This window comes from Accipiter gentilis, chromosome 1, assembly GCF_929443795.1.
Source record: "Accipiter gentilis chromosome 1, bAccGen1.1, whole genome shotgun sequence".
NCBI classification, from domain to species: domain Eukaryota; kingdom Metazoa; phylum Chordata; class Aves; order Accipitriformes; family Accipitridae; genus Astur; species Astur gentilis.
The window spans coordinates 22,964,977-22,991,995 of NC_064880.1; the positions used below are offsets into that span (position 1 = coordinate 22,964,977).

Sequence of the window (27,019 nt, forward strand, 5' to 3'; positions counted from 1 at the left end):
TAAGCTACAGCAGACTGCACTTCCAATAAAAAGCAGAGAACATGCATTTTCTAGCATTTCAGCTGGGTATTACACCATAAAAGGGGTGATTACCTAAATAGTGTGGCACATGGTGCTAGAGAAATTTCCACAGAAATCAATAAAAATATATATACTTCCAAAAGTTCAAGGGCAGTCTAGTGCCTTTGGGTAGAAACACTCTAACGTGTGGCACGACCCCAGCGGAACTTTCAGACCCGTTTCATTCACTCGTGAGAAGGTAATTACAGCTACAGTTTTCTTCATATAAGTTCACACACTGAGTTCCTGTTAAGGACAGATACACTTTGCAGTCACAATCTCGCATGCTCCTGCATCTCATCTTCCTCTTAGCAGTGATGTGCAACACTTCCGAGGTCCTGCTGTCACGGGTGTCTAAGCCAAGCCCCAGACAATAGCAAACCTCTGGGGTCATGAAAGTGGCATAAGGGAGGGACAAGACATTTTAGGAACTCGAGCAAAATCTGAAACATCTGACTTGCTCGGCCTTACCATTATATTACAGGTGAATCTTGCTCAGGTTCAAGTAACTTCCCCTTGTGCTGCTCATTACACACAAAGCCTCACCACCCCCTGTCAGGATCCTAAGCACTGCAGTGCGGCTCATTCCTCTGGTGAATGAGTGCCATCCCAACAGCCGCCCTCCTGCCAGCTCCAGAAAAACTCAGAAAATCTCCCAACTTACTTTCTCATACATAGCCAGTGTCAAATATACTTTAAAAGACATTAAACACTAATGTTTATGTTTCCTGATTTCTCTTAGAGGGTCATGAAGCTCCCAGTGCTCTTGAAGAGCGCCATGATCAGTTATTAGCATTTTCATAAAACAGTACAATCCTTTGCAGATTTTAGTCACTGGCATTTGCCTTCTGCATAGCTAGTATAAAATTCAGATTAAAAATGTCCAACTATTGAGGCTGATGACAGTGTTATTTCCATTAATAGCAGAGTAACTATGTGTGAACATGCAGATCAGTCTATAACAGCATTTCATCTCTTTCTTTGCATTAGGCTTGCTACAGTTGGCATGAAGCTCTGCTGAACAACTGAAGCAGATGTTTTACCTCTATTTTGAATCTGGAACAGATTAGTGAAGTTAGCTTGATTCAACATATCCTGATAATATCCTCATACTCATCATCAACCAAACTACTGAAGCTGACAGGAAATAAAAAATCAAGCTTTGCTGATGAATGCAATGTCAGGTAGCCAGGCCAAAGAAATTAGATGGAATTTTAAAAGGTTTTAAAACTGTCTTCACTTCAGAAACCAGTTCAAGATCTTCCAAGCATGATGCATCTGACTGTGACAAATCCAGCAGCTTCAAAGTGACTTTGTACAGACCCAAATTAAACCAAAAGATGAGCCTGAGAGCTGTAATGAGCTATTACACTCTTTCTTCCAAGTTACCATCACAAGTCATGAACACCTTTGTCTGGATACCCTCTGGAAAGGCTGCAAGATGTCTCTGAGACTACTGTCACCATTTAGAGAGTCAGTGTGAACCTTCCCTTCATCACACACAATCCCATGCATTAAATACATCTCCATATCTGAGAAAAGTTAATCTTGAATGAGAGGCATCAGCCAGAAGTGTAAGCATATGCATTTCTCATCAGCTGAGGAAGTAGAATACAAATCTTCCTCCTCCTACTTCTTCTCAAGGAGCTTCCAGCCACAGTCATAATCTCTTGCTGAAAACTGAGAACAGAGGCAAGAAAAGGGCTCAGAGCCCCAGCTCCCAACACAGCTAACTCATTCTGTACACACAGCTCTCTCTTTACTATCACTTCCAGTTCCTGACATACAAGTCAAGCGGTAAGGTTTGCAGTCAGACACAGCCCAGCTATGTTAGAGACCCTCTCTCTGTCCATATCACATCTAGACTCTTTGATCCCCTCTGGCCTTGGATAATCATTGCCCAAACAGAGCTTTCTTTTCTGGAGACAAAGGTTGGGCGTGGGGTTGCTCAGCCACAGAGTGACCATCCCAGCAAGGTCAAGACAAGCCCCACGTGTTTCCAGTCTCATAAAAGCCTCCTTGCAACAGAGAAGGGCAAAGAATCATCAAGCGAACAAAAGAGAACACAAGAAAGGGTAAGAGTGCAATCCACATCAGATGCCCTTGTGAAACCGAAGTGCTCAGGCAAGCCAGAAAGGGAGGGGGGGGAAGAGTCAGTTTTTACAAAACCCTTTTTAAACTCAAACTGCAGGTGCCATTTATAATCCAAACCACATTTATTTTTCTTTTGTTAGAGAAGCCATAGCTTATTAAAGCTGAAAGTTAATTAGACTTGCATAGCTTAACACTTCAGCCTCTCGTTTATTTTTTGTGAACTATTCTACTTCAAAAGTGAAAAACTTACTATTCTGTGTTGTTTTGTCATGCATCATGAGTCAGATGCCAAGAGGAACGCTTGAAGAAAGGAATACTTCAAAGCTTGAAAAAAAATAATTATTTGGTGGGTTTTTTTAAACAGAGATTTTATATGAATAAACAACAAATCTGTATCTTGAGTCTCTAAAGACTACAGATCATGATCTCCTCTCTAGTTCTTCTGTAAATATTCCCGTATAAGTCTTGTCAAATTTAGCCCAGTAAATATGCGACCTTACTACAAAACAAAAAGCAACCCCCCACCGCTTAACCAGCTAACGCATGTAACTGCTTGTTGTCAAGGCAGTAGCAATGTGCTTTACATTCATTTTTGTCTGTGTTGTTAAGCAGGGCATTATTCTCAACCGCTCTCTAATGACAACAGCAGAAAGAGCTGGTGACAGCTTGATAACTGCCTAATGAGATCAGGAAAGCTGAATTACAGTAACCTAGCTAAATGATAAAACCAAAACAAACCAGAGGATTTCCCAATCCAGTCTGACTTTACTGTTCTTTTACAATTCCTTGGCCACCCACTCTGGCCACACCACTGCGGATGCCTGTGGTATTTGAACATTTCCTTTTAACAGGGAGCTCTTAAAGTCATTCTGCCCATCAGAGAAGAGGATGTTTGAGGAAGAGCACAGGCAGTGTGTCCGCACTGCCACTAGTTACCCCAGATGCCTTCTTTGAAAAAGAGATGTCTTTCTGGGATCATGCTATGGGAGATGAACCCCCTACACGAACTCAAGAAGAAGCAGGCATTGACCTTACAGTCTTCCTTCTAAATCCCATGTAAATCCAAAATTAGTCAGTGGAACTAACTTAGAAATCATCTCCATTCATTTTCACAGTTCTTTACAAGTGACTCAAGTGAAGCATCAGAAGCGAGTGAGATCTGAGAGCATCTAAGCTAGGCCCAGGCTTAGCTCTTCACTTGCTCAACTCTTTTTCAAGGAACTGGTTTTGGTAAACCACTGTCCTATTTTGTTGTCTGGTTTGTCCATTCTCAGGCCACCCTGCTGCTCTGATCTGCTGAACAAAGCAAATCTCTCTGCATCTCACAGCCTCCTCCTCTTAGTTCTTGTGAAGCTCTCACCTGCTTTTTATGGCGATGATCGTAATTCAAGAGCTGTATTTCTCCTTCTCTGATGTCTTGTTTACACTGGTGTATGTAGCTCACCACTCAACTGGCTGCCCAACACTTTAGAAGAGTATGTAGGAAAGCACAGTCTTGCTGTGTCACAGACCTTGACTTTTCAGGATAGGAAAAACAAAATGCATTTAAGGTCCACCTAACACTTTTTGCATTTAAGTTGATGGCAAAAACTTTCAAACTACACCAAGAGACTAAGAACAACGCTTGGTGCTTTTAAAAACTCCACCCTCAACATACAAAGCTGCAGGACCTTTAGGAGGATTGGGAAAGGTTTCAGAGGGGCTGGAAAGGTTGTGCCACCTCACCATCTTAATTCACCATGATTGCAAGGAGTTAATTTTAAAAATTAAAGAAAAAAAAGGAAGCAGCCCGTTCCCAAAAGTCTGCCGAACGGCTTTCACTGAGAGTTTTGCACAGGCAAGTACAGGACTCTTCTGCTTGCAGCCACTTCACATAGGCTCCAGATTCTCTTCTCCTCTGGGGTAAGATGAGTAGGATGACAGTTCCTCTACGCTATCTGCAAAGTCTCACCAACTAACAGAAACTACACTGTAAATGGGACTTGCCCAAGGGGAATTCAGTCCCAGTGCACTGAGCTAAAACAATGGTTGGCAGAGAGCTTTAAGCCATGGGAATATGGTGATGTTACCAAAAATAGGTGGATGTAGCCTTCTCCATCCCAGTGAGGTGCCCAGTGAGATGATTTCAGGCTGTTTAAACACAGGCAGAATCTTGAGGCAGTAACTAGAGAGAGGGGAGGGAAAAGCAGCAAAGTCTCCCTGGTGAGGACAAGCCACCCACAGCACCCTGCCCTCCTGCTTTGGACTAGTCAGCTCTGTGGTCTAGACTTCAGATCTGACTGGACCAAAACTGGGACTGCACTGGTCCTGCTCCTCCAGGCCTCAACAGGAAGGAGCTATCCTGCTATGTACTTTGAGTAAGGCAATTTGGATTTTCAGTGGTCTCATTTATAACCTCATTCACACCTCTAACTTGTAAGCTAGATATCTTGTAAAATTTAGAAGGTGAAATCCATACAGCCATAAGCAGCAGAGTGAAATGGGAAATCTCTCATCCCTTTCCATGCCATAGCAGTATGTAGACCACAGGGGCAGACTGCATGTTTCTGATATATTCTAACTCCAGTTCCCCTGTTCCCCAAAACCGTTTGGGTCCTAGAGGCATTTTAAGTATTTCTCACTTAAGTTTTATTTCTGCCTCTAAAGGAGGAAAAAAAAAAACAAAGAAAAAAAAACCAGCTCTGAGTTATATTAAATATTTGAACAGACTTCTGCAAACCAAGAACAAGACATTTCCAATCTAGGTCATCTTATAAAGATACTACAGTGTCGCCATCCTAAATTTCTACTCTCTGAGACAGACCTGCCACTAGCTAACTTGCTGCGCTGACAGAGGTTCTGAGAAAAACCTCAGGAAATACTTTAGGCAGATTTCTGTAAAGAAAGAAAAACACAAATCGCATTTCTGAATGACTGCACCCAACCCCACCAGCCCGCTCTGTTTTGGATAATGGAAGTACCACACAACACAGCTTGCTCTTGTAGGACGTTAACAACTGATAACATGCCAGTCTTTTCGCAATTTTTCACTGGAGGGCTATCTGACTCCAGCTTTCATTCAGCTTGCTGTATTAAGAGAGCAGAAGTTGGCTGCAATGCACTCCAAGTTTGCTAAGCAGTGTTTAAGAGAGATAAGGGGGGGAAGTAAATCACAGTTGGACGTCACTAGTCAGCCTCCAGCCACGCTCGACTCAGGCTGGATATGTGCAGTTACGTTCAATCCCAAGCTAACATATACTTTGCTGTGCAAATCCTACACCTTACCATCTTTGCAACCTGCTACATCCTTCTTATTGACCAAGTTCAGCTCCTTTCTCTTTCTCTCCTGACAATTAATGTCAAACTGATCCTTACTACTAAGCTTCCTGAAGGCTAGGATAGCACAGGAGAGGAAGAGGCCCAGGGAGCTACAGTTTTGCAGGGAAGAATCATGATTGCTAAAAATCAGTGACACATATTGGAAAGCAAAGAGGATAAATACTGTGTTCTGCTTCATTTGCTACAAGCATGAGAGCTTGTAGATATTCAAATATACAAGCTCCCTGATGACCACCACCCGTGTCCTCTGCAGGTTCCCTCCTGGCTACAATCTCAGAGATACGGACTCCACATAGCAGAAGTAACTGGAGAAATAAAAGGCAGACTACCTGCCCACTGCAACAAGTTAGGTTTTTTAAATTACGTATGAAGAATTACATTTGTTTTTAAAAAGGGACAAAAGTAGAATAGCCAGATTTAGGGCTACCACTGAAAACCAAGTCCTGAAATGCAGAGTGTAAGGAAAGTTCACCATGTGTGCAGACTGAACTTAGACATGCCTTGCTTACTGAATACGTTCCTGCTAATTATCAGTGTTGCATATGCCAGAAGCACCAGTGCATTGTGACTCAGGGCAGACAGCGGGATGCTCTCTTGCTGTTATCATGAAACATGACTCAGTTTTCATGCCTTCATGAAGAACTGCCACATAGCTCAGCTTAAAAAATTATATGACCTGTCATGAAGGTGAAGCAGTTTTCCTAGCATGAGTACAATTCACAGTGCTGTCCCCCCAAGCCTTGACTGGAGATTTAGAAACAACATAATGAAAAGGAGATTAAGAAATATATATATATTAAAGATCACATAGCTTTAAAACAAGAGCTAAACTTTAGAGCTATCCAGGATGGATTTATGAAAACTACAATGTTATCCAGCACCCAGAACGATCACTGTAGTTCAAACCACCACATACTGCACTAGTTTAAAAGTCTGTGCTTCTAAAAAGTCAAGAATTATACCCTGAATTAAAGTCTTCACATAATGCCTGAAGCTTGCCTTATGACGGTGATGTCTTTGCACACCTCTGGTTGAAGTTTATTTTAAAGTATCTAATTTGCGCTATTTTGAAAAGAAGGTGGTAAGAAATGTTATTCTCATGGTCAGAAAACCACTTCTCACATTCATTTCTCCTAATCGTTTCTCACAAATATTGCTGCTCAAACACCATCATATGTGCAAATATGCATATGAGCATAAGATGTTCAGATAAATGAACAAATGACAAGTCTGTTTGCATGATGGGAGGGGGAAAAAAACCCCACACTGAAGAAGTTGGAGGTTCCTGAAGCCTATAAGGGGATAAATTTCGGGGTTTATAGCAAATCAGAATTGTGTTACCAAAAATGGATTAAAATTGACGAGTAAATGAAATGCTGCATTTACAAACCTCCACTAAGGTGGCACTGACAACTACAATGAAATCCATAAATCAGAAGAAATGGACAGATTAATGCTTCTGCCATTTTGCTCTGCCAAAGCCATTGCAGGTGTCTCAGCCCATGTTTTATACACAGTGAATGCTACAGCAGCTGAGCAGAGGAATCGATAAGTACTTCCCCCGAGCTGTCCACCCTTGGGCTTGGCTCACTGAGGCACAGATACATACTGCTCTTACTTATTTCCACTGTTCATCTTGAAAAGTGCTGAAGGTCATGTCAATGCCAGTAAACGTATGCACCATTGCCTCCAAACTAAACAAAGCACTCATTGCACTTTGTGAACAAGCTAGACAGGTAGCAGAGACTCTCAGAACTGCACATGGCAAAAAAATATATCCACTGAGTATGTCAAATTTGCAGGTGCTCTGAACACATCTCCTACCATCAAAAATGACCGACGACTGGTTTGTCCCTGGGCCTTCCAGTCACAGACCTAGTGGCCAGCACTAGTGAGTAGGTTTGAATACCTGATGCATACTGAAGATCTCCCTTTTACTAATTCAACATCTCAGCAGAAGCCACCTGAACTGCCACATATCCCTTTCCCAAACTGGGCCTCAGAGCTACCATGCTTAGCAGTTGGAGACAGCAACATTTTTTCATCCCACAATCTCAAAGCACTTTATAAGGGTGGAGCCCAACTTCACAGACTCAGAAACAAGCACAGAGAAGCACATGTAAAATTGTTATAAGAGTGATTCTCCTATCAAGTATGGTCAGGTTTTATGCTTTCAACATTTGCAAAGCACTGAAAATATTTCTCCAGTACTTTTTGTTGAGTGACAGCATTATTAAATTTCATAAGTAAATTGGCATTTATAGAAGTATTGGTGGCATGATCTGTAAATGAACTTCCAGGCACCAGAACAAATGGAATTACAAGAAGCTAGGAAAAAAGGTTTGTGTTGTCCTCTTCATCCTGTTCCCCCCAAAAAAGGCATTTACATGAACAGAGAACCAGGCATTCCTAAGTCTCTATGGCATCACAGTGCTGGGGTCACATCTGCATACCCACCATTCATTCAAAAAGCCAAATTTCAAAATCCTTGCATGCGCTTAGTCTGTCAAGACTGTTCATTCTCACTCCCAGCTGTCTGCTTTCTCCTACGGAAGCAAGGGGTCAGGCTGTGAATGTCAGTCCCAGCCCCCTTCCAAGGTAAGTGCCACAGAATCAAGTCATTTCTGTAAGAAAAATGCCACCTAGCTCTGAATCTGGTTGCAAAAACAGAGATGTATGTGTACATACTTAAAACACTTCTCTTTAAAGCCCATCCATCAGAACATCAACTGGGCACAAAGGTTTCCGGAGGGAAACTGCACCAAGTGACTGAAAACCACATTCGTATCAATGAGGCAGAATCCAACATAGGGGAGTTTCACAGCTTGGGCTCTGCAGACATGGTGGAGCAGGCAGACAAGGGACACAGAGAGCACCAAGCTGCTTGGGCTTCTCATCCCCCACAGACACAGAGCATCCCGGTTACGTCAGAGGAACCTGTGGGAGTTGAGTGCCCAGCTGTGTTAATCGCGGCTAGTCAAAAGCCAGGAGAGAAGACCCAGGCACTGAGGAAATGTAAAGATGAATCACTTTAGGGAATCTTTTTGCACACTTTGTTCCCACTTCCAAGGTAACATTTTACTTCTATTACCCTCAGCCAGACTCTAAATACCACTGCTCGTTCCCACACTGGTCTATGCTTTGAAAACCCAGCCAGAGGGAGAGCTGAGCAGCCCAGGGACTCATTTTCCCTTCCCTCCCAAGTGGCTGGCTGTTAGTCGTGAATTAGTCCCAAGGAAAGGAACTGGATTAGTGATTGTTCACTTTCCAGCACACTGCTGTCTCGCATCACACCAAAAATCCTGCCAACACCCTCAGTCACACAGATGGCACAATAATTATGTACTGCTAAGGGGGAAAATTATCCTCCCCACCCCTTCTCCCCATGGGGCTGGTTCAGAAATCAAAGCAAAGCAGCAAGAAGGTCTGCATCCCCAACACCCACACTTCACAGTGTTCACCTATCACTTAGGTACCAATTACCACGCCTGTCAGCTGCCCAATACTCCCAGAGGACAAAACACATCCCATATCTAACCAGACAGCATCATGTCAGAGAAATAACCAACCATTTCTCAGGCCCACAGCACACATAAGGAGGGAAGAAAGGAGGGAAAGGAGGGAAAGGAGGGAAAGGAGGGAAAGGAGGGAAAGGAGGGAAAGGAGGGAAAGGAGGGAAAGGAGGGAAAGGAGGGAAAGGAGTAGGTAATTTTACTGTGCTATAGATACAGAAGATGAAAAGCACTTTGTGGAAAGTATAAAGCTGAATGCAAGAAATATACCTTGATTTTAATTTCCCAAAATGTTTAACCATAGGTCATTTTTTGCAGCTGTATCTCACAGAGCTGTCTAAATCCACTGGCAGCCATGGATTCAGCAGTATTTCCAGGCCCATAGTGTAATTCTGGAAGAACTACATCATACATATAGTTTGGTCACCAAGACATCTGCCCAACACAAGAATCTGGCTGCAAGCATCGTTGCATTGCCGCTGCTGATCCCTGAAAGCAATCCCAAGCAGCAGGTAACTGTTTGCAGCCTCCCTCTGACATGGGATTCCACTGTTAAAGTCCCTTTCTAGGAAAAGAAGCGTTAATTAATCTCTTTAAAGAACTATAATTAGTCCAACAGGAAAGTAAATTCTGTCTTCTTCAGCAACAGTGAGTGCCAAGAAGCCTGAAAATGCATGTGGGGAGGTCAGATACAAGCAGCCTTCAAAGGCAAGTCCTGGTCCAGACCTGCTATCTTCGATGTAACCAAGCACCATGTTTGCCTACCTGCTCTGACACCTGAATTTATATGAGGGACACAGGCCAATTTCTCTTTAGCAATCTTGTTTATAAAGTGTAATGCTTCACTGTTTTTTCTTTGCTTTGGTTTTTAAATCTGACTAGGAAACCCAGACTGTGCCATACCCAACTCTCCTGCACCAGTGCTGCTTGAATTTCAAATGCAAATGATGATTCTTTTTTTTTTTTCTTTTTTCAAAGACCAAGCACCTCTAGTATAACACAATTACAGTAAGTGGATCCTAAATAAGAATTTCAGAAATTATCAGTTCCTGTAGTTGATATATGCAGCTTTCTTTGTAAATCTAGTTGAATAAAACATTAAAATGCAATACTGGATGAGTTTTACAATAGTTTTTTCCCTGTGTAAATTTAATTTCATTTATCAGTTCAGCCTCAAGTCAGGAGTTCAATATTTAGTTCCTATATTTAATTAAATTTTCTTTTCATCATGGCCTTTTCCAGATAAATGTTTAATCAGGGTGTTCACTGTAATATAAAAATTACTAGAGTGAAAAGAATGAAGTAATAATATTCTCATCCTTATATGTAACATTGTATGTTAAATTCTAGAAGGTTGATTAAAAAAGGGCAATGATGTCACTGAACGAAGAACCCACTATTAAGCCCTCAAATAGAAAATGAGCTAAGTAGTGGTAAAAATTAACAACCAGAATATGAAACCATCATACCTCTTAGAGAGTATCAGGGACCCATTCACGCTACCATAAGATGCAATAAAAGCAAAATATAAATTTAAGTTCAATGCATCTCAATTTTACCCGTACGATACCAGTGACAACAATTCCATTGCCAAAAAATGCAGCACGAATTTATCTATCTAAATAACGTGCCAGGTTTGGAGGGAGAATCAGCAGTCCACATAACAGCATTATCAGAACCATTACCTGGTCTATCACTTGCACACTGGGTTAGAGACTAGAAGTCTAGCCTCTTTTATTCCAATAAAAAACTACGTGTCCTGATACAAATTCCTCACGACCCCAAACCCTCCTATTTCACAAGAGTGTAAGGATGGGCTAATGCTTATTTTTGACAATGTCTATGTGCAACATGAGTGATAAGCATTGATACTACTGTCATCACTGTTACCCATCTTTCACTTTGTCTTCGCCCACAATGAATCACTTCGTTTTCCATGATTATTCAAAATAAAACTTGCTATGGACCAAACATTTCAGTTACTAAAAAATAGGCAAGTCTACTGTAAAACCTGGTGCATAAAAAATTATGTATTTCCCACACATTTCCAGGTAGTTCTTCCTGGTTATGACTGCATAATATATATATTCTCTAGTTTTGTCTGGCTTGCAGTCCTGTTTTCTGCACCTCTTTTTCTTTGTTGCAATCACTGATGAGGCCATTTCTTCCTGCAGAAATTACTCATTTTTAATGGGCACCATCAGTCTTCTGTTACAGTCTTTGCTTATTATGAGTAGACCAAACTTCTAACTCTTCTTTTTTCTAAATCGTGTAAAAGATATGTTGTTCATCAAACCCTATCTACAGAGGAAGTTTCTTTCTAAACTAGGCAGGAGATAGCTGCTTTACTTCATAAAGCATGAATTATTAGTCAGATTTTTCAGCTTTTTTTTTTTTCATTTACTGTCAAATAGTTCTTTGACATTTAAACTTGATGCAGCCACATAAATCTTCTGAAAATATATTACATTAACTGGATTTTTAGACAAGCCTTCTTTGGGAAAGTCTGCAAGGTTTTTCTTATCCATCAACATCCTCCATTTTGTAGCCTGAAGAATGCATGGCTTCAATTCCTTCTGCCTGTCTCCTGTGCCTCCCAGAAGTCAAAGCAGGTAGCCTACCAAACACCACCCTAAGTTGGGAGATGTCGGGTGACAGTCACACACACTACTGAGGCTGTTCTGAAAGTTCGGTCACCTTAACTTTCAGGGACTTGAAAAGATCAAGACTGAAACCTCCACTTTAGGCATTGTCTCCGTTCTGGACATCTGAACTGCCAGAGTGTTCTGGTGTTTTGTTTTCCAGTTCAAAAACTCACTTTGTCTTAGGGCTCTGGCAAACCAGCAGCAGGGGTGAGCTGTGACAGCCTAAGGTGCTAATGTCCCCAAGCACCTATTCTGCAACCCTGCGGTAGCAGACACACCAGAACAAGGCATGTGCCACATCTGCAGCCTCTCAGCCACTGGCAGCACAGCACAGCTGGCTGTCCTGGGGGCACAGCTGGCTGTCCTGGGAGAAGGGACAGTCCCGCTCCCCCTCAACCCTGCTCTAGCCACCAGCTCCCCTACAGACTTCTCTGGCATTCAGGCAGTCTGCAGCAAACAACTCTGGGCAGCTGAATCCTACTCTCCAAGTGGCAGCAAGTATTTTTCTGCTGGTTTGAGAGTCTCAGCTGAATGAGCAGCCCAGCAAACGCTAGCCCTAGCATGCAGGATGAGATAGGAGTGCACGGCAAGGAGCAAACAAGGGTCCAGGACCATCCCTTCCAGTTAGACAGTGCATCGGTTCACTGCTAACGTGAAACCTTGCTGGCACTTCAGTTGGGCTGTGCCAGCGGGGACAAGCTTTTGCTAGTGCGACAGCAGCACCACCAAGCCATCCATTCTGTTCTCACTGATCTTGGGGCAAAATCCACCAGAAAAATGTTTAAAGGCAAGTCTAACAGCCATGAACCCATAGCAGAGAGGGAGGAATTCTTTATGCTGCAATCAGATCTGCCAGAACTTATCCGTAAGAGCCCTTATACAGGGCAAAAAATTCATCTCTTGCAAGGAGAGGTTCAACCCAGTTAAAATTAGTGTTGAGAAAAACTGAAGAATGTGAAGTGCTTCAAATGCCCCATGTTGGATTGCTGTTAATGCTTTGAAAATCAACACAATGGTGAAGTGATTCAACTTTCCATTCAGAAAGTTGCAAAAGGGGAAACACACTTTGGCCAGGAACCTAAAATATTTTCAGGAACTGAGGTCCAAGAGAAAACAGGTTTAACACCTTTACTTTCATAACAAACACATTTTGTTCCTTTGCTAAAAAAACAAAACAAAACAAAAACCTGCCATATATGGATGCAAATGATATACAGATTTCTTGTAAAGATTTTTCTCTAATACCCAGAGGAGTAAAAGCCCTAAGCATGACTGCTAACCTAGCTCAGGGATATCTGCACTTTGGGACAACATCACTTTTCTTGTGATTATCCTATTTTCTTCAATGTCAGCAGCTCCCTCAACTTCTCTTGACATCTCCGAAAAGGTCCAAGGGAAAGAGGTTGGGGGAGAGGTATGCAAACAAAAGAAAAAGAAAGCACCCTGAAAGACCAAACAGCAGCAGTACCTTCAAATGACACCATACTGTACTTCACCTCATGAAAGTAAAAGCCCCTACCCGCTAAACTTTAGCTTCAACAAGCTTCACAGTTTAACCCCAAAGGGAAAATACCCAGCATACACTGCATGAAAGGCAACAAACAACCCTGAGCGGCAGTTTATCTTCTCTCCTTCATATAGGCATAGAGTTTGGACAAAATAAACCACATAAAATGCATTTTTATAAGTGGTGGAAATACTTTTTCACAAAGTAACTGGGAAGGCACAAGAGAGACGTAACAGGACACTGAGCTCTTCCCTTTCAGAACACCAGCTTGCCTCCAGCCTATACCAATGATGGACAAACCTGTCACATGAGGGTTACCCACTGATCTGGATCAGCATCCATGTTCCTAAAAAGAATGTCTCTTCAGAGAAAATTCAACCCAAAACACAGCTTAAATCGTTAGAAAAGCAAAATGTGGAAAACGCAGAACAACTGTGGTGCTGTTTCTGCAGGCCTACAGCAAATGCAAATCATGTCTAGATGCAAGCATCTTATTGCTTAGGTGACTTTATAGCCCAAGACCACATAGCTGGCATTGGGCCCAAGCACCAATCTCATTTTCAAGAAATCACAATTACTGCTACACGTTAGTGCAATTCTCTTAGGTGGTAACTGAATTTAAACAGATTTTTCCAATATAAAACAACAAAATAAATAAATCAGAGAAAGGAGCAGTAGAACAAGAAGAAATAAGTTTTTTATCTACAGGAAAGATGGTTCTTACTTACTCATCCCTTACAAACACTCTGAGAATATGCTCTGTTGAGCATTAAAATGCTGTAGGATTCTCAAGACAATAATCTCTTATATATGATCCATCCAGCTGAGGGAGAAAGGAAAATTATATTCCACGCTTACTTTTCCTGATGTGACTGCATAACAAAAGCCTCCTAGTGAAGACTAGAAGGATTAGAAGAGTTTTAAACAGTTTTGTGGGTTTTTACTTTTCATTTTAGTCTATGCAGTTCATTGAACAAACTAAAATACAGCAGCACTAAAATCTGGTATGATTTGGTATAACTGGTATGACTTTGTCTACACTAGGAGGCCAAAAAAAAATTAAAAATCAGAAAAGCCCCCACATGCCTTGGGTTGGCACAGACATGTTAACAGAAATTTCTAGTGTAAGCAGGATATTATGTAAATATTGTAATTCAGATGTGGATATACGCATATGTGGATACGTGCACTGTGTATGTTCACCCCATTCCATAGAAGTAGTCCTGGCCCAGGCAGCCAAGCTAACAACACTAACAGAGTAGGATTAACCTACTAGAAAAGCCTTCACTTTTACTTTCCAGAAACATGACATTCCTCCTCAAAAACTTACGGCTTCACAGCCCAGATCCATGATTTACTGTTGGGCCAAGAACAACTCTCATACTCACCAGAACCTCAGGTCTTTAATGTTTTATATGGATGCTTTCCGGAGCTGGAAGAGAACCCTTGAGATAGCTGGCAGAAAAAACAACTGAGACAAAGGGGCTGTGCCCAGCAATGCCAGCAAAATGCAAAGGTACCAGATGATGTGCAACAGAAACAAACAACATCAATAGAGATATGTCTGTGTTGTTCAGACATTTGCACATGCTTACCGAGCACCTTGCTACTATTTGCATATGCTGGGTATCTCAGGCATCCATCCCCCTGAGTCTCCCTCTAGTAATCCACCTCTGTGGGCAGCTCAGACTACAACAACTTTTTCCAAGCTTGCCAAAGACATACATGTCAAATACGGAAGTTTCTCTGAAAATTACATTTCCAAATACCCAAGGCAAGCAAGATTTCAGACCTGAACCAACAGCAAATTCTGCCTCTGAAAGCATCGTGACAATAAGCCCATCAGCTCCCTGGGCTTCAGGCTGGAAGTGTTTGTTACTGAGGAAGACCAGATGAAAAGCCAGTGCCAACAGAGCTGTGTGACTCATAGCACTTACCTCGGCCAAGATAGTCCTGACAAAAAATATCAGGAGACTAAAAAGAGCAAGTAATCCCTGGTCATCATGCAAAATAAAAGCTAGCAGACACAGAGATCTTGTTTTATTAAAACAGCACAAGACTGCCAGGTGACAGTGTGATGCTAATTACTCTATTTCAAGAACCCTTCAGAGTAATGGACAGGAGGGAGAGGGGAGAGAGACAGGGAGTAATTAAGGCTTTATAATTGGGGGTTTTTTTAAACAAAAGTGCTCAGATGCAAGGCTGAGCCTCTCTGTGGCAGCTCGGGCTGCTGCAGCAAGGATCACCGGAGCCAGGGGTCAGCCAGCCACAGCTCCTGGGCAGCACGGGCAGGAGCAGTGTAGGGAGGAGCAGTGCAGCACTGCCAGGCAGCAAGTCTCCAGTCCAGCCCACGGAGTGGGAAACTGGCCCGTGGCCCGTGCCGCCTTAGACTACAAGTTATTATAACGCATTACTGGCAAAGCTCCTGCAGCCATAGAAAGAGAGGAGGAAAATTAACTCAGGTTTAATAAACACTGTAGGGTAAACATGATCTCAGATAGACACCAGATATAAATACTTATTTTTTTCTTAAAGACACAGTCAACTTTCTAGGCAACGGCATCCAGATCTTAAAACAACAAGGTCTCCCACATCTTTTCTTTCTATCTAAAAGACAGGTCCCAAGAGGGGGTTTTTCCCCTCCCCCATTTCGAACACAGGATCGCAGTGTGTCAGATGACATTAGAACAAAATGAGAATACGGGATGGTGTACGACTGAAAGCAGGTGTCTATTACAGCCTGGCCAGCTAGAGTATCCTTTGCACCAGATAGCCTTTCAGTCAAGACAAACAGCATAACTAGGGCAAGAGTGTTTGTAGGGTCAGTACCCGAACAGAAACCCACACAGAGAGTTTGGAAAACTTCACCCCTATGTAAGAGTGCTGCCAAGAGCACCCAGTGATACGATGGGACTCGAGTGTACAGATCAGAAGGATAAACATATCTTCAAATTGCATGGATGATGAGCACTTCCTACTGTTTTGCACACTTGGAGCCTTGATAATTTGGCATTGCAAAATACCTGCAAAGACTCTTGGACAGCAAAAAAAATAATAAATGTAACCAGAAGAGAAAAGCATAGGGGCACACAAGACACTTTATTGTCATGTAGTCTTTAGAGACTGACAATCTCTTCCAAATAGATAGCAAGAAATTATTAAAATGCAGCACCTGAAGAACAATGCTGTCAGGATTCTTCCACTCATGCAAGTGCCCTTTTCAGAAGACAGCAACATTAAAGCCTTGATTTTGACACTTCGTCGATAGAAAATTCCTACTGTAAATTACACTTGCTGTCACGAACAATTGTGCTGTGCCACACTGTGCCAGCCCAAAGTTTCTCCCTGGCATATTATTGGCAAGTTAATGAAAATGCATCCACTAGCCCAGATTAGTGCTTCCTCCAGAGCAGCAAGATGAACTGCAAAAGATGACCTCTTGGAGGTTTTTGCTAGCAAGAATCATAGAAAACAGCTGAAAACACAAGATAAATTAACATAACCATACCAAAAGACAGAAAGTAGTACTAAGTGACAACCCATCCACTTCGCTCCAAAGTCCTATTTTGACGGGTGAGTACAAGATCTAGCAATCTATGTTCTGGAGGGGAACTGCAGTGTGAAAGGCTGCCATCCAAATAAGTCCCATTTAAAGCAAGACTAAACTCTGAAGGCAAGGAGGGAATACATCATATGAGTAACTGCGGGTTACAGCTAAATGCCACCGTATTTCATGGGATAAGACAGATAAAATATATACAAATCTTAAAAAAAAAAGGATTAATTTGCCATGAGACAGAACAACAAGAGATAAAGGAGGCCCCAGGAAATTTTGGTCTTGCTTCCAAACATCATGGACACAGTTAGGTTGGGGCAGAATGGAACTCATACATCCTCACAGCCTCGGAGGTCTGCATTACAGCAAAGCCATATGATAATGAAGACACTTTGCAGAGACAGGAATCACGTAAACTGCAGAGTCCAATTATATAGTCTCTGCTGACAAAATCAGATCTACAAGACCAATTTACCTAAAGCTAGTGAATGAATTAGTGAGAAGGGAAAAAAAGAACACAAAAAAGAACAAACCATGCATCCCCCTGCAACAGCAGAATTAACACAGAAAAATGTGAATACTCTCCAGGGAGTTTCCACTCTACACATGCTTCCCAATTACTTTACAGCAGCCACGTTTCAGCATAGAGTGGGGAAAAGACAAGAGGGCTCTGTCCCAGCTTACAGTCCAATTAACACATGATGAGTCTAAAGTTTTCAAATTCCTTTCAGGTGTTGATCTGTGAATCCACCCACCTGCATTCCTACAAATATTCAAGAATATCCGGAGTGACAGACTGACTTGTGAACACTCCCATAAAGACAGTGTCAAAAAGCAAGTTTTTGCTTTGTTAACTTTGGCCCAACAAGATATCAACAGAGCTTCCCACTTTTAGACCTGAAACTATACCCAGGCTACTACCATTATCAGAACAAGCAGCTCAGTTTTCTGTATCGACACAGGCACAAAAGTCTGAACAGGCATAAGGAAGGGACAACACTTATTTTGAAAAGAAAGGTGACAGGTGGCCAAAGATTGACCAGATGAGTGATGGAAACACACCAACTCAGACAGCAATTCCTATATTTCTGTTATTCACCACAGTTATGAGCAATGTGACAATTGCTTTTTGCCATTGAGCATCAAGGCAGTATTTTCACAAAGGGAAAATCCTGACATTGAGGAGTTCTTGCTGGTTGACCAGCGAGCAAGCCGTGGCTGATGCAGCTGAGGCAGAGAGGTTCTCCAAGGGCATCAGTGCTCGGTAGAGCCATTTTGCATTCCCATCCAGAGTGCAGCCTGCTGTTGCCCTGCCCTCAAACCTTTTCTGTCACACATACTTTACAAAGCCCACACTCATTTTTTTCTTCCCACGTCTTCCTGAAAGAAGAGCCTAATCCTGTATTGGCAGAGACAGGCTGTTATTATTATCTACAGGAAAAACAAAAGATACTCATCTTATCTAAGGCTCAGTGTAAACAATAGATAGGGAGAAGGGAAGTGGAGACCACACCGCAGCACTGCCATTCGGTACAGCCCTGACAAACCAAAAGCCCAAGTGCTTTGACCCCTTTTTGCAGGCAGGGAAACGGAGAGGCGAGGAGGGGGCACTGTCCCAAGAGGGGCAAAGTCAGAGCCCACCACTAGCAGCAGGACTAGCACTGCCTGTGCAGCCCAGGGTTATTTCAAGCAACGCTTCCAAGATGTGGAGATCAATCAGCACATGAATGAATCATGGTTTTTTTTCACATAAAAAGGGGAAAAGGAAAAATATTTCCTATTCCACAGGCAAGTGATTTCAGCCACACCACGCTCATGTGACTGCAGCTACAGGGGACAAAAAGAGGCCCTGTGCAGTCAGATACAGACCAGCCCAGATCCAAGTTAATCGCTTCCTCAGATAGGGCCGTGGAGGAACAGTGCTATCACAGATACTGACACCATCCTCCCCTGAGGCAACCAAAAGGATCTGCATGAGGACGGAGGCACTTCTAATGGCAGAGAACAGAGCGAGGGCTACCACCACCACACCTACCCTACCTGCGGTTCACCACAGTGGGCTCCTCTCTGAGGAATGAGGAGTATGTCCTGCTTGGAGAAGCTCTTGTGCTGTTTTGTATTCGTACGTCAGCTGGCACAAAATAACAGTCTAATTCATTATGAGGGCTCCTTGGGTGATATAGCGAACAGTCCATATTTATTTCTCTGTTTTCTTTAAAAAGAAAGAAAAGCATTACTTTCTCTACAAAATAACATGAAAAAGTGAGCAACAACTCTACGTTTACAAAGACTTTTGTGCCGGAACAACTAACTAGGTTATTATTCTAAAAGAAAGACAAAATCATTGATATAGACCCTTTTCAGACAGCTGTTTCACTTATTTCCTTCTAAATAAACTGAAAATGCAACACAAGTTCTTGTTGAAATACAAGATAAACTCTTGCTGATTTTGAGGTGATAAGAGGGAGGACTTAAAGGAAAACAGAAATCTTTCTGAAAGGGTAGAAGAACACAGGGAAGAGCAGTATGTTAGTGTCAGGTAAAAATTCAAACTACAAGCCTCCAAGGGAGTATGGGTCTCTAAAAGTTCAGTTGCTCAGTAAGCTTCAGATGTGTGAAGAAAACATTCAAGATAAACAAAACACACCAATGTTCAAAGTCAGGTTCACGAGTGGCTCCATCACCTCATTATACTGGAAAACAGCAATAGGAAAGATGCAGACATTTCTAAATGTTTTGCCACCACTGCTTGCTCAACAGCACAGAATCACCCTTCATAGGCAGCCATTTCAGACCTGAAACAGAATTAGATGTGCTACAGCAAGGATTTATAATTTCTTCTGAAGGTCTTAACGTTGCTTCCTGCCAGTGCAGCTTGGCTGGCATAAAAGGAAGGATATGCTGCAATGTAGTGGCATTTACTTGCAATTATCTGTTTGCCTCAAAATATTAGCGTCTTCAAAACATCTTGGGTGGAAGGAAGGGGGTGACAAATCATCTAAGGGTTGGCAAGAGGAGGATGAGAATTTCCATTACAAACTACATGTTAGGTAGTCCCACCCCAAAAAAGTCATGATGCTATACTAAGATGTGAGAAAAGAAAGATCACAGTTTGTGTGTGTCAAATTACAAGAGTAACATTCACATTACTTTAGGGCAGCTCAAATCCAAAACATGCATGAATGCTATCAACTTTGAAGAAGGTCAGCTCCTAAAATCCTTACAAGTGACCCTTGTATTTCAGTCCAGTTTAAAGGGAAGTTTAGATCAGAGCTCTCTTCAGACATTGGGAGAGTCTTTAGCAAATATTTTCACACATAATAAGCACTTACTTTCAGTCCCAACTACAGAAATGGACCAGGAAAAGGTACAAAGTAGTTTTCCAAATAAATTTTTACACTGGTAGAAGCCCTATTATAAAACCTCACAGCTCTAAAGAGGCCTAGAATAAATAGACGATATGACTCAAGGCTTAGCTCACTAAAAAATACTTAAGGATGAGAGACACTGCCCCATTCATCAAGAGACTAAAACGAGAAAAGAAAGGCAATTTACTTTACAGAGGCCACCATTTGCCATCAGAGTCTCTAACCCACTTCAAGAAGGTGAAAAAATATCCTTCATTTTGCCAGATGAAGTAGGTTTTTTAAAGAAGTTAGCAATCACTATTTTGGAAGCACTATTTTGAGGATATAGATTATGTTACAAAGTAACCTATTCCTGAAAGCTTGCTAAACCAATTTTTTAATAAATTCAGCCCTACACTACACCACTTTCTTACATATCTTTACTCCATTTTCCTTCAGAAACTGAAATGATAGGAGAATTTCAATCTCTGTCTCTCTTTCAGTTTATACACATGAAGAAAAAAAGAGCTGCTGTTAAATTTTAAAATTTTATTGAGTAATGCCAGGGTAGATTCCAGGTCAGTAGACGGTAAGCAAGGAATACAAAAGACACGTTCACAAATTCCCTCAGCAGAGCTGGCATACCAAACAAATGTCTACAGGTCTCCAACATCAAAAACAAAACAGAACAAAGCAAAAAAGTAGTAAACTAAGCTATACTTAACTTGATTATATGTAGCAAAAAACATGGGTATTTCCTCCACCAAAAACATCAGGCATGCTGATAAACAGCAAGCAATGGCAAATAGCCAAAAAACGCTTCGTAAATAGCAAGAGTGTTTTTCACTACCAAAAGACAACAGTGAAATGAGTTGGACTACAGGAACCCAGCTGGGAAGAGATTTTTACAGAAGCACATTCATGGATTTTTAAGTTTATAATTTCAAACATACATATGAAAAGGTTAATGTTCTTCTGTTTCTTCCCTTTGGAGGTCACAAAGGAGGCAAAAATAAAGCACTCTTTGATACTATCACAGCCTACATGGAGATGCTATTTAACAGTATGAAGCTGTCTGGAGAAAGACTGACTAATTTTCTTTAAAGCAAATCCCAAAGTCTTCTATGAACTCTTCACATAACAAACCTCTGTTTCACATTTTTCAAGATAAAATCTGGGCAAAAAAAATCATTACTCTAAAGTTTGTAAGTCCTTGAATTCCTGTTAAATAATAAGCATTAATCACTGTTTTAAGGTAAACCTAGAAAAACATACTTTAAGAAAATGCAGCTTTGTAGCCTTTGCAGATTAACGTGCTTGGGTTTACACTTTGGTCTTTCCCCTCTCCCAACACACATACGAGCTTTACATCCCAGCAGCAATTTCAAAATAAACCTTTAAAGCAGCTTTTTGTTGTGTTGCAATGTGTTCTAGCAAAACTGGAGAAGTTTCAATCTAATAACAAATAACATGTCCAGATATAACTATGTTCATTAAAATTCTCCATAAAGTTTAAGCTTTTCCATAGCAAAACCTCACCCTATGGAAAGTTTCCATCAGTTCCTGTTCCAAACACTGTCCACCGACTGGATGACATCTAATACACACTCACTCCTTTCCCTACTGCATAGCAGGGAAAATGAGGACCTGAAGAACAACTGCATGTCACCAAGAGGTGTGTGAAAAGCTGAACTGTGAGATTGTTATCCATTATATGGCAGGGCGAAAAATAATTCTGCGTTTCGCCAAGTCGTCACCGCGAGAAGACACAGCACCCAATTCCCCTGCAAGTAATGGAGTGTTATCTAACAGGGTAGATATTTCAAGTTGGGGATTGCAAACATACTGCTGGGTTGTTTTTTTTCCCCACTTCCTCCCCCTTTCACTGTGGCTGATGCTGGCTGAGGGAAGTATGTGTGCACATTTACGTTCAGCATTGCCTCCATCCCAGAACAACTCCAACATGAGAAGCAATGCCAGGACATATGTGGTGACAAGCCAGCAGGTCTGCTGAGGTCCCACCACATCACGATCGAATGGCCCGGGGAATGTAGTGATCCAAAGGTGGTAGTCGGGATTTCAGCTCTCCCAAATGTCAATAAACACAGGAGAGCAAAACAGACCAGAAGACTCCCTTCATGGAGGCAGACAGAAAACAAAAATGACACAGGTTTTGGGGGTTTGGGTTTTATCCTTTGCTTATTGAAACAAAAGCCTCCCCATAGCTCTCTTCCTTCACCTCAAGTCCTTAGGCAGCTTCATTTAGTTGATCGCTGGCAACTGGGCTTCATTCAGCACCTTAAAATCTGCTCACTCGGATTGCTCCTTCAGGCATTGGCAAAGTTTTTAACTAATAAGCACTTGCCTGTTAAGCTGAAGATGGAATTACTTATAAAATGAATTATGTATCTAATACCTCGCTGGTTGAACTGGTTTTCATTAACATCTGGAAGAAAGGCTTGATAACGGCTTAGCGTTTTTTCCTATTTTCATGCAGCCTATGGCCAGTGCAGAGGAACACTGACAGCCCTGGGTGCCCGCAGAGGCCAGCTCCGGCCACCAGCAACTGTCACAGCGCAGGAGAGACGAAGCATCAGCACCGCAGCCTGGGGAGAGCCAGTGGCACATTCACCATGATGGTGAGGATGAGGAGGTTCTACCTGAGGAGAGGATAATGCCATTGCAACTGTAATGGCCATTTACTTATCCCTGTGGTTTGACTCACTAGCACTTTAAAAAGAAATAAGACTCAAGCCTGACACAAATGGGAGAAGAGAGAAAAGAAACAGATGGAGAAGTGAGAGCTCAGGTTCTATTTGCCTCAAAAAAAACTCAGTTCTGGTGAAGGAAAAGTTTAGAAGAGTTACTTGAACTTTTGTGTGCATTCATCTCAACACAGCAGACAAGGACTCCCAACCATTCACTAGGCCATGCAAGTCTACAAATTCCACGTATGCTTTGAAGAAAGCACTGAGTTTACGACTCGGATGGAAAACATCCGCAAAGTCTCAAATGAAAGGCCTGAGTTTTCCAGAGTTAAAGGAAAATAAACATGCATAAAGAAGTCAATTTTTATTCTGGAACTCATGCCTTCTCCCTTTTGTAACTAAAAGAGGATCAATATTTTTTAAAATATGAACAAATGCTCATATAAGCCCTGTAATACTAGGCTCACAACAACAATGACAACATTAATGGATTTGGTTGGCATTTAAACAAGAATGGGCAGAACTTGTTTGTCATTTTCTTGTATTAAAGCCAAATAGCTGTAAGGCTGGCGTAGGAGGGCAGCATCTAAGCTTAAGATACATAAGTAAAACAGTATCAAAGTAGTAATTAACAACGAAGTAGCCTCAAGAATGATAATATCTAGTAATCATCACTAAAAAGATTTAACTGCAAAATTTGGAGTTGGTTTGTTTATATTTTTTTTTAATTATTATTCTTTATTTCAGCTTTGGGCAACTATTCTGAAGGCATTTGAAACTAGCCAAGGCTACTGAATGTTTCTTAGGGTTCATTGTAAATTGAATTCATATAGGAAAGAAACAATAAAGTATCTGTGTCTCAGCAAGTATGTTAGCCTTTAACATCCATAGTATGACCTTCCTCATCTTAAGACAATGGGGGTTGGGGGGAGGGGGGAAGAAACCCTTCCCAAACTGGACAGGGCTTCTGAAGAGCAACGATTAACACAGCAGAGCACGAAGCATCCATACAAATGCCATATCCTACCTAGTCCCACCAGCACACTTCCCATGTCTGCTCTGCAGCTCTCAGCTCACCACAGACAGATCCTCTGCCCACACAGAGCCAATGATGAGTTTCTTAGTCACTAAGAAATTATGCCAAGCAGAATTTACCCTGTAACTTTCTGCTGGGATGGACAATTCATGTTCTCTTTCAACATGGACAGAGGCAGACAGTTTTGAACACTGCCAATAATTACTGGGATCCTTTCACTATGCTTCCTTAGGTCAAGAAATTTGTTGTATCTAGAAGTCAAAACTTTGTAAGTAACATATGCAATATTTTATATACACATACACACATGTATATTCTGTATACACACATGTATATACACACATATATACTATATATGCTACAACCATATTTTGAAAAAGATCTACAAAGTTGGATTTCAGGCCTTTATCCAACTCAAACAATTAGGGCATATAAGAAAACCTTTGTGGATGGGGAGATCATCCTCCGTCTGTATTCTTTCAGCATACTTGCAATTTCCTCACAGTTTCAGAAGCTGACCACAACTATGAATGGGACAATGGATTAGAAGTGGATCCAACTCCATCAGACGCTTCTTATGCTCTTTCACCCATGAGGGTTTTTGCAGGGAGGAGCAGGGGCAGTTTGCTGGGGACAGGCTGTTTGGGATTTCTTCTGCCAAGTCTCTTCTGGGACTTTGTGTCACACAAAAGGGGTAAGGATGGCTGAATGGAGAGTCTGAGGTGTAACACAAGGTATAAGCACTGTCATAGACTAAGTGGTAGATGAAGGCAACTGAACCAGGTAACAAGCAAACAGCTATGCTTACCATACATAGGCCATTGTTAGAGGCTCTATTAAAACAAGAGCTCCCCAGTCAATGTGACTTTGATCAGTCAATAGGTGAGATATATTTCAGCTGAGTATCGTATCCTTCTGATACTTAAACTGCATTAGAAAAGACAGCTGCAGTCACCTATTCCTAACAAATATACACCTTTTTTCTGCGTAAACATAGTACTGTTCTACAACGAGCACCCAAAATAACAGTAAGATTTTGCTCTACCATATCATCTAGTAGTGGATTTAGGGATCCCATCATTCTGCATTGCTATTATGTCCCAATAGAGCAAGGATAGTATAGTACAGTATACAGTATTCAAAAGGAAATTATATATTAGAGTTTCACTACATCAGTGGTGCAACATACCGTGACCCTGCCAGAAAAACTAGCTCGGGCTGCTTCAGAGTGTACTAGTGCTGTTGTTTAACTGGCAAGGAGGAGCAAGTCTGCGGGCGCTTTAGGCACTCAGGCACCCTCCTTGGTCATGAGCAGCCAGTTCTGCACCAGACGCTCCCTGCCCTCGCTACAGGGCAAGAGGCACAAACCAGGCCTTAGGGCTACCCTACCCTAAAAGCAGACTCAGGTTTTATACGTCTTTTTAAAGATGTGAAAACTCCCTGCCCAGTATTCCTTCTGCAGACACCCAGACTCTCCCGAGGCTGATGTGGGGAAGTCCAAACACTAGCAAAACTCACTGCATTTCCACAAACCTCCCACAAAGGTTTTTATTTCTGAGAACAGCAGCTGAGCCACTGCAAAAGCCAGGCACCATGCAAGGCCAATGAAATGCAACTTCTGCTAGTGTACATCCCTAGAAACCCAAAGGCACTTCTTACAATTATTATTATTATTAAAACAAGCATAGCAGCATAACTAACCCATTTTTATATCCTGCGCCATTTAAGCCTAAGGCTACTGGTAAAGGCCAAATCACTAGGTCAGGAAAATTACAGAATACATAGCACTTTTAACATCTATGCACCTGCTGAACTTCAATGACAAGTCAAGTCTTGCTTATGCATGTATAGAGATTTAAGAGGTTGGGATGACTAACATGAATGAATACATTCATTGGGATGAATACAGGAGAGAAAGGGGAACAGTGTTGTTTTGTCTGTGATAACTTTAATAACCATCTCTGCACAGCTCTCTGAAAAGAAGTGACAGAAATGTAAACCACCTGGTTTGGCTGGATGCCTGAGTTGCAGGGCACTTGACCCCAGGACTTCCTGAGCTGCCTGCTGTACTGGATCTCCAGCAACAGCCTGGATGAGTAACAACCAAACAGCACTGACACGCAGCAGCGGGGTTACAAACAACTTCCTCCGCCGAGACATCTCCCGCTGTAATTACGACTGAGGCGAGCAGCACAGGCAGGGAGATCCTGCTTGTGCTGTGGGACAGGGCATGCCAGTGCTTCATTCAGCACCAACGACCCTGTGTGCATCCGCTAGCTACACCAGATCAGTCCCGCTCCTCTACCTTTCCCCTCAAGTAACCTGAAAAGTCTCTTTAGCAGGAGGACAAGCAAAGGAAAAAAAAACTATTAGGAAGTGGAGCAAAACAAGATCATCTCTTTGAGGCTCCTGGTTTACATACAGGCTTCTTGCTCATCCTTCAAAGCAGAAACTAGCAGAGCTTCCAGCCACAACAGCCAGGCACCCTAACAGCAGCAAACACCAAACAAGCAATGTAAAACCAAATAAACATCCTTGATGCCTGCAGCAGACCCTCACTATGCTTTTGGTCAGCAGCCTCCACCTTTCCCCATCATGACTCAGTATCTCCTTTTCTGTGTCATAACATCTAGCTGCTCATGCTGGGCTCTGCTCAGGGCAGCACCCAGCTCCCACACCGAAAACCACCTGCTACTACTAGTTGTGCTTTTGTTTGGCCCCAAAAGGACCAGACAGACAGGTACGTACAGAAGTGCAGAGGTGAAGTATTGTATAAAATAGGTGACCGGAACAACAACAGGTTTTCCTCGCAACCTACTGCATAGGCAGAAAATAAAAAAGGAACAGTAAGGTGCAAGGACCGCAATCACCAACCCCGAGACCCCCGTGAAGCCAGGTGGCCATGCAGGCATGCAGACCACCCAGGTACAGAAGGGCCAGCCTTTGAAGGAGCCAGCTGGAGCCACTGTCCCCAGGTAAGAGCAATCTGTAGACATGCAGAATGCCATAGAAAATTAAAATTAATTTGCAGCTACAACTTCGCCTAAATTTCTCTTTTAAACAGCTACCGGAAGTTGGTTGGGGATTTTTTTGTGTTGGTTTTTTTTTACCTCTGTTCTTCCTGGAAACAAACCCACAAGCACACTTCAGTATAAACAATAATTGGGCAGTATCACTGTTATTTAATGAGTCCTAATAAATCCGGATAAGAGACTTAAAAAGATGGTATCTCCCTT

The 27,019-nt window shown here is 42.1% G+C and overlaps 2 protein-coding genes across 4 annotated transcripts in view; both read right to left on the minus strand.

Annotated features, from left to right (window-relative positions):
- Positions 1–27,019, minus strand: part of LOC126053268 (splicing factor 3B subunit 1) — a 647,576-nt gene that overhangs the window by 546,723 nt on the left and 73,834 nt on the right. The gene's annotated exons all lie outside the window — the stretch shown is intronic.
- Positions 1–27,019, minus strand: part of ANKRD44 (ankyrin repeat domain 44) — a 143,723-nt gene that overhangs the window by 89,924 nt on the left and 26,780 nt on the right. The window contains exons 1-2 of one of the 3 annotated variants that reach the window (XM_049797952.1): positions 19,340–19,357; positions 18,744–18,904 (exon numbers count right to left, since the gene is read on the minus strand). The exons of the other annotated variants lie outside the window; for them this stretch is intronic. Of the exons in view, the coding sequence (XP_049653909.1) occupies positions 18,744–18,887 (144 nt within the window). The 5' untranslated portion in view covers positions 18,888–18,904; positions 19,340–19,357. Of the gene's footprint in view, positions 1–18,743; positions 18,905–19,339; positions 19,358–27,019 lie in introns of those variants that run through there. 3 annotated transcript variants of the gene reach the window in all.